This window comes from Apis dorsata, unplaced genomic scaffold (assembly GCF_000469605.1).
Source record: "Apis dorsata unplaced genomic scaffold, Apis dorsata 1.3 scaffold_82, whole genome shotgun sequence".
NCBI lineage: Eukaryota > Metazoa > Arthropoda > Insecta > Hymenoptera > Apidae > Apis > Apis dorsata.
The window spans coordinates 896,872-905,349 of NW_006263380.1; the positions used below are offsets into that span (position 1 = coordinate 896,872).

The 8,478-nt window shown below is 40.4% G+C and overlaps 2 protein-coding genes across 3 annotated transcripts in view; both read right to left on the bottom strand.

Moving 5' to 3' along the window:
- LOC102679901 overlaps positions 1-7,655 on the bottom strand; it is a 54,671-nt gene extending 47,016 nt beyond the window's left edge. Inside the window, exons 1-2 of the mRNA XM_031508316.1 lie at positions 7,620-7,655; positions 7,460-7,554 (exon numbers count right to left, since the gene is read on the bottom strand). Of these exons, the coding sequence (XP_031364176.1) occupies positions 7,460-7,554; positions 7,620-7,655 (131 nt within the window). The remainder of the gene's footprint in view (positions 1-7,459; positions 7,555-7,619) is intronic.
- Positions 1-8,478, bottom strand: part of LOC102675441 (coiled-coil domain-containing protein 137) — a 62,667-nt gene that overhangs the window by 44,802 nt on the left and 9,387 nt on the right. The window contains exon 5 of one of the 2 annotated variants that reach the window (XR_421058.2): positions 2,774-2,901. The gene's annotated coding sequence lies outside the window, so the exon portion shown is untranslated. Of the gene's footprint in view, positions 1-2,773; positions 2,902-8,478 lie in introns of those variants that run through there. The other variant, XM_031508309.1, reaches the window with a different exon arrangement.

Consider the following 8,478-nt stretch of genomic DNA (forward strand, 5'->3'; position numbering starts at 1 on the left):
TTTCTTTCGACATCGGGTGGCAAAAGTTTGCAAATTGATTTAAAAACCTTCGTGAGGATCCTCGTGCGAAACTTGACAAACTTCCTTCCTCGAGCAAAGTCTTCTCTCTCTTTCTCTCTCTCTCTCTCTCCTTCCCTCTCTACGAGAGAGAAGAGAGGTGGAGAGGAACTGGAAACACAAATGACGAAACGCACAAAGCGACGAGTAACGACGCGTTTCGCGATTAATTAACCGCGAATGGGGACGCGTTTCCTCGATTCCGAGATTTTTATCCATTTCTTGGCCAAAGGAAGGGAGGGAGGGGACGAAGGACGAAGGATATTCGCGCGACTCCTCTCCAATCTCTTTCCAGAGTCAGTTTTCTCGTTGGAAAAAATAGGGGAAAAATAGGAAGAGGAAAGGGTGGTTGGAAGAATAAGTTGGTGGAAAGAAATTCGGTTCAATTGGACGAGAGGAAATTCCTGTTTCGCCGTATGAAGCTCGTTTACATCGGCCAAGTTTTCCAATATTGAGATGAACGGACTTAATACACCTGCAACCACCGAAATATTCGAAGGGAGGACTAAGCTGGGAGGCCGGCTCGTCGCGATAAGAAGAATGGCGCAACTTTGCCCCTCGCGAAAAATTGTTTTCGATCGTCGAGTCGCTTAACCACTCCTTTCAACTTTGAATTTCTCTAGTTTCTAGGGAAACGGTGTTTCGAATTTTAAATTTGGACCGAAAAATTTGAACCCATCCCCGAATTCATTTTCCCTTATCACGCACCAATTTACCTCGAATTTGAATATTTCAATTATTTAATTCCAACGAATTTGACGACGAACGGAAATGAAAATTGGAATCGGAAAAGAAGAGAAAAGAAGTGAAAAGAAGTTTACGAGCGCGTCTGCACGATTGCGTCACCGGCACACAACTATTTACGTCTCGATTACGTTTCGCGTAAGAGGAGCAATATGTCTCACTTTCGCATCCTCTTGATTATACTTTATCTCGTCCACCTACGCCATCGATATTAAGACGAACTGCCGTTGCATCACGTCTAGCGGATACTCGATACCCGCGCCGTTTCCAATTCACCACCACGGATCCAATCGCTTCGCTCTCCGCGATCATCCTCCGCGATCTTTCTTTCCGCGTCATTGTTCCTTAAGGTCGCCGATCAAAGGAAGAAAAAAGGGAGAAAGAGAGAGAGAGAGAGAGAAGGAAAGAAAGAGAGAGAGAGGGAAAGAGAGAGAGAGGGAGAGAGAAAGAGAGAGAGGGAGAAAGAGAGGGAAAGAGAGAGAAGGAGGGAAGAAAAAATGTAGTAGAAGCAAGGAGAAGCGGGTTTGCTTACAACGAAACGTCGGACGTCGATAAAAATTTTCGCACGATCTGCAGAAACGCGTTAACAGATTCTGGACGAGGCGAGGAAGTGGACGATAAAAATTTTTACTCGGAGCGTGCCGCTTCGATTATCGTCGGCCCGAACAAGAAATTTTCCCGATATCGCGATAATAAAAGACGATACGCGCTGGGGGTGCGAGATTAAAGGAAAATCTCTCGGGGGGGGATGGCGGAAAAACAGCCAGGTGGCGTCAGCAGTGTGTAACCGTGATAAAACTACGGAATAGAAACTATGGAATAAAAATCCTCCTCGGTTCTACTCTTATCCTATCCTACCTAAGAATGGAACGGTTTTAAAAGGGAACGATTGAAAAAAAAGAGAGGAATAAAAAAGGTGGAAAAGTACGAGAAACGAGTGAAACGAGATCCCCGTATGATTGTTACGGGTTACTCGAGACTAATTGAATATAAATGATCGATGGAATCGTTTTAGTGCGAGGGGAGAGAGAGAGAGAGAGAGAGAGAAAAGAAAAAGATAAAACAAAGTTGATTTTGCCGAGTGTGAAACGTTGGAGAATGTGAGAATTCAGACAGGTGGATTCGATAAGTGGTCGTGTAAATGCAATTTATCGAACATCGTCGGAGACGCGTGTGCGAAATCGCGTTGGAAAGGGAAGAGGAACGTTGGAAAACGTTGGGAGGGAATGATAGAAGAAAAAAAGAAAAAAGCAAATGTAAAAATCTTCGTGCAAAATTTGTGCAAAAATTTAGGAACGAAAGACCTTGATTCGTTGGTTGTACTTGAAACTTGTTAATGGCGAGTAATTAACGCGGCGAATAATCATCGATTGTTCGTGATGCGCCATCCGAACGACAAACGAGGGTCTAATGAAACCGAGTTAAACTCTCTCTCGAGTCTCCATTATCCTCCATCGTTTTACCGAATCGGCGGAACGATGAGAAAAATTGGCCGTTCTCGTTTTTCAAAACCCTTTTTGCAATCAAAAGTTGAACGAACCTGTTCAATTTTGCCTCGGCATAGATCCAATCTAACGTCTGAATCTCTCTGCTTATTATAGAAAATTGCGTTGAATAAAAAAAAAAAAAAAAAAAAACTAGCGTTAAAAATCGAGAAGTTGATCGAATTTGTACGATTCGCTCGTCTCAATCGAACGGAACAAACATTCGCGAGTCGCGATGAAAAAGTGAATTCTACGAATTATAAGCAAAATCATTCGAATTGGAAAAAATAAAAGAGAGAGAGAGAGAGAGAGAGAGAGAGAGAGAGAATGAAAAGCGTGGAGCGCGGCGCAAAAACTGATCGATCGGTCGCTCACGGTTGCTTTCACTTTTATCGCGCGAAAAATCACCCTTCCTCTTCAACTGTGAAAACTACAAACATCACCGCGCACGCAATCAAAAACCAAAAATAAATTTTCATATTGCATACCTGTTCGCGCACCAGTCACGTGGCCAGTCACGTAGATCGTTCGAACGACGAAGATGGATAGGCCTTGGATCTTCGTCCAACTTCGTATTCCTGTCTCCGATGCTTCTGTCCGATCTTCACCGAATTTTCTAAGTAAAAAATAATAATGAATTGGGAAAAAAAATTCTGCTTTTCGATCCAACGCGTCATGAATAAATATTCTAATTTATTTTAATTTATATTATCCAAAGTTTTTCCAAAGATTTTCCAGATTTGACGAATTGTTGAATTGGAGAGAAGACTCGGTCGTCGATATCGAGCCACGATCTTTGCGACGTAATTTTAATTCGCCGCAGAGTTTTAGCAGCGCGCCTTTTCCCCAATTCAAAGCCCCCGAGAGTTTAGGGCTCAGCAGGAAGCGAGGTCAGGGAAACGTTTTTCCGATAACTTGCTCGAGATAATGGTTCAATGGCTACCATTTAAACACAACTGAATAACCCAGGCTAACGCGACCTTTAGAACCTTCTCGCTTTTCCCCCCTAACCGGAATCGTGTTTACCGCGAAGATGCGCGACTTTCACGATTCACTCTTTCGATGGTACGCCTTCGTCTAATCGAGCCATTATGCAACCGTGTAATACACGACACTCCGGTCGAACGACCAACTTGTTTCACGTCGCGTTTCAATAAGCCAGAAACCCGACTCATCTGATCGTGTTGGCTCTTGTGATCGAGTTTCCTATCTCGACTATATATTAATAAAAAAAAAAAAAAAAAACACCAGCGTGTTGTTTGTCACGAATAAAAATAAAAAAAATACTTCCTCGTGCAAGGAAACTAGAGACAAGAGTACGTCTGAGCGTTAACTCGAACTGCGAAGAATTCGGGGCACGGAGTTAAAAAAAGAGAGAGAGAGAAAAAAAGTGGCGTAAATCAGCTCGTTTATTACCACGCGTCCATTACCACTCGTAAAAACTTCTCGCGAGAGATTCGACGACGATTTACGATGTTCGATCTACCACCGACCAAGATGATACTTCGATACTCTGCTGCACCGGTTTCTATATCGCGATAGTCGGTCGCACAACGACAGATCTCCCACGCCAGTTAACCTATGCAACGTCACAGATCGACTTTGAAGTTGCAATGAGACGTGGCGACGTGGAAGACCGGTGTTTGTATCTTAGAAACGTCCGAGGCGCATGCCTTATCACCACGCAAATATCGTAAAATTACCGACATTATGCAACAAACCATTCGGTTCCCTTATGACAATGTTACGTACGAGAATTATCAAAGCAATAAATAAAATTAGCCTATTATTTATAGAGGAAAAATCGTGCGCCGAGTCGTTTTCTTACGAAAACACGAATTTTTCTGAATTACGTGAAAATACGCTATTTTTCTTCCTCTTCTTTATCTCTTACTGCTAATAATTGTGGTTGTACTAATTGCCGGTAGCCTCTTACGTCAAAAATTCACGAACAGGCTTTCGATCGTGGTAATATCTTTTTTATGGAAATATTCTTAGGAGATCGAGATAAGAGCTCTCCGGTGGTATCGAATCGCAAATACAACGTGTACTTTTTAACAAATTACCGCTTCTGAAATACCCGTTACGAACGAATGTTAATGGACATTTCGCGGATTTATGCAAGTCTCGAAGTTATTAAAATAACGAGAGTCTGGTAATTGTTACATCATCGGTAAACGAAGTCCATGGTTATCGACGCGACAAGAATTAACGCGAATATAGGTAAACAGGTAGGCGAGATCGACTCGTCGAGCTCGACCACAATAAACACGCAACCGTTTATAATTTTCGCTCGACTCTTATCGCGAGATAAGCGTATCGCACAACAATCTATCGTAACAATGTAGGGACGCGTGAAAAGAGAATACCGAGAAATTTATATTTACTTTTTTTTCCACGTAAACGTTCCACGCGACAATACGCGAAGAAATAATATATGTGCGTAGTGAATGGAAGAACGAATAAATACGCAATAAACGAAAGAATCGTGAGAAACGCGTTAAACGAAAGACTCGATGATACGCAATAAATCAAGACGAACGTACCGACGAAGAAAAGGAAGAAAGTGTACAGGCAACGGTGATTCGATATAATTTCCCTCTATTTGAATTTCAACGAGCTTCGATCCAGTTTTTCGGACGATCACGCGAGCACGCGAGCCGGACGACGCATCGATGCACCTGTTCACAATATTCGGCGAAATATAAAATCGTAACGAGGTATTAGTATCACGCGAACCGGTCGGGTGAAAGTAACGCGGCACGAAGAAGCACGTGGCACGACTGTTTTCGAGAAACCCGTAACAAGACAATGTTCACGCGACGAGAGCTCGCTGCTCACTGACGCGGTGACGCCGCGCAGGGTGGCTTTACCCCCTCTCCGCGCTCTCTCCCCACCACACCGCACCGGCCCGCGTAGAATAACTCATCGGTTTCGAGCGACGGTTTCGAATTGTTCGTATAAATCCGTATTCACTGCGAATATTTTTCAATGTAAATGAATGTTTTCCTCCTTTTTTTCTATTTTTCTTCTTTCTTAATTTTTATTATTCGTATCGAAATGGAGAGCATATGATTCGATAAGCGAAAAGTGATAATTATTAAATATTCTTTTTTAAAATAATCGAATTAGTAAATAATCAAGTATCAACTTAATATCAATGGTCGATTTACGATTATGATTTTAATTCAAGAAATATAGAATAGGATTAACATTGGAAAATTTTTCACGTTTCACGTTTTTAAGCTGAAATTAATCTCGCAGTTACAAAATTACGAACGATCCTTTTGGCTGTCTGTAGGATTCTATTGTGTGCCAGTTACATAAAATTACGCAACCGGTAAATTAAATTTTTTATTACGTATTTTTCAAATGTTTGCAGCTTCCTGTTTAGAAGAAAAAAGGAAATATTGAATATAGTTGCTCGTTATAAATAATTATGTAATTTTTATGAATATTTATATAACGATTTTAAAATATTTAAAAAAAAGATACATTTTACTTGATTTCTTTTAATTATTCAGCCACACTATGTTAAAAATATCGAGTATTTCTTCATTCGTATTAATATTCCTAACGATATATTTTTAGATCTGAATACAAGAGTTTCCTCTAGCAATTAAACAAGATAGATTTCGCAGATAGAAAATGCGACGGGAAATGTTTTACGACAATTGATAAACAATTGAAATAAATGTTAAAACTTTTAAGTTTTTTCGAAAAAATACGTAACTAAATAATATAATTTTAAAAAGTTTCGCACATTCCGCATTTTCTTTTTTTCTAATTTTCGTATCACGACACGGAGAAATTTGTCAAATCAATTATCGTAATCAATTATAATATCCTCCCTATATGCAATATCCTCCCTTCCCTTTGATTTTTAACAATACCACCCGTTTTTCTATAAAACGAAGAAAATGAAAATGCGAGAAAATCCTCGTTCGATTCGTTCAAACAACGACATCAACTGCATCCCACCTAACTCAACAATCCTTCTCAACTCCCGAGTGAACCGAGACAATCTCCAGTTGGTATATCCAGTCGCGAGTCGTTAATCAATTTAAGCTGGCAATCTCGATCGACGAGGAGACACGACGGGGCTGATTCGAGAGCGTAATTAATACGGGGCGGTTGTTCTATCCGACCGAGCGGAGTGACGACGAGATAGGAAAGGGAATAACTCGAATCCAGATGACGATTCTGACCGATGAGAAAGGCGAGTCCGAGGGGAGGAAGAGAACCGGCAGTAAATGCAAACGACTTGACCCGACCCGGACGAAGATCGGATCGAGACAAGACACGTACATACCGTACACCGCTCGAGAAAATGCCGCGCTCCCTGTCCAATAAACGATTCTCTTACGTGGAACGTCCGCTCGAGCAATCGTCGCGCGTCATAAGAGCGCATAAGCCGAAGCACAAAGGAAAGATCGTGACCTCCCCCCGCACTGTTGCAAATTCAATTACCAATCGGTTATTGAGCGATCGAGACACCTTGCGCCTTTTTTGTCTACCTTTATTTTTCTTTATTCTTTTCCTTTATTTCTATTTCCCTCCCTCTCTTTGTTTTTCTTTCTCTATTTTATGAGAAAAATAGCTCCATTGTTCGATTCCAGAAACTCTTGAGAATATCCTTGGGTCGAATATTATTTCGAGAGTCGAGGTGTGCGTGATGAAAAATAAGGTGACGATAATTCGATTCGATCGAGTGAATAATGTCGAAAATAAGGAGGAAAGAGTTAGAATTCTAAGTGAAAGAAAAAATATTTCGTTTTTCAGAGTTCGTTGCAGTGAAATTGTTTTTCGAGAAAATTCTCCAAGATTCCGTATCGAAAGGCACGAATAAGCGCGAAATTTTGAAGCAAATCGATTTACCAAGGATGCAAAATATTTTTCCATCGAGAAATTCAGAAATCAGAATTTAACGACTAATCTAGATTCATAGAAAGGATATCATTATTCAAACAGACTACGCCAACCCCATAAATTATGAATCAGCATTTAGGCACCTTTTCAGAGAGTACAATATAGGGGAAGAGGGAGGAAAGGTGGAGAGGAGGATGCACGAACGACAGATTCTTATGCTGATCTGCCAGGCAAACAGCCCTAAGCGGCCAAATTTTTGACCGGTTCGACGAAATTTTAATGTTTGCTCGAACTAGTCTGCATACCAAACATCGATCAAGATTCCCTGCAGACGTTTCAACATGCACTGCTCCCAAATTCGTGGATTTTTAACGCGATCCAATCTTTTCAACATTGCTCCCTAGAACGAAAAAAATAAATAAATAAATGAAAATAAACAAAGAAAATTACGATATTTCGATCTACGGATTCCTCGTAACTCGTATCATCCCTCGTAAGCATTCTGGAATGGAATTTGATATCCAAATTTCAAATACAAATTCCTCGTGAAATAATACGCAAACATCGTTAATCGACGTTTAAATGAAAAAAGAGGAAGGTTAATAAGGAACGCTTAAAAAATAGGCATCAATCACGATGATCAATCAAAAATTTTAACAGCCGTGTTTTGTCACTTGAATAAACATCGTGTTTACCGGCACGTTTCTGCTACGATCCATTACAAAAATTGACTTGATAACATTGCATAATAACGAAAAGAATAATTCGCAAAGAGAGCAGAGAGCATGATAAAAAAAAATTAAAAAAATATATTATTTCTACGAAATAAGAATTCCTTACCTGACACGAAAAATTTCCCTACGAATTCTTCGTATTTCGATGATGAATCTTGTTTCAAACGTACTCAGCACGCATACGACTCGAACATCTCTAAGAAAAACATAAAGAAAAGAAAAGAAAAATAGTTAATAAATAACTCAGATAAAATACGTGTAAGAAACATCCGGTTCTAAATTTGATCACATCCTAAACCGAACCCCCTTGCCTCTAATTCCCAGATCCTTCCCTATCTAGAACCAGGGAAAGATTCTCGAGGGAACTTCCAGAAGAAGAATTCCCAATGAATCCTTGGTAAAGAGTTAAGGGGCAATGGTATCTTCGACCGAGTAAGTAAAAGGAAAATAAGGAGCATACAGGAATCCTTGGAGGAACGGAATAAAATCGTGATTTCCATCTAACCGTTCGAATCACCGGTGTAATCTCTCCTCGATGGGACGACAGGTGGATATCGCGGTCGCCTTATTTTTTTTTTTTTTTTTTTTTT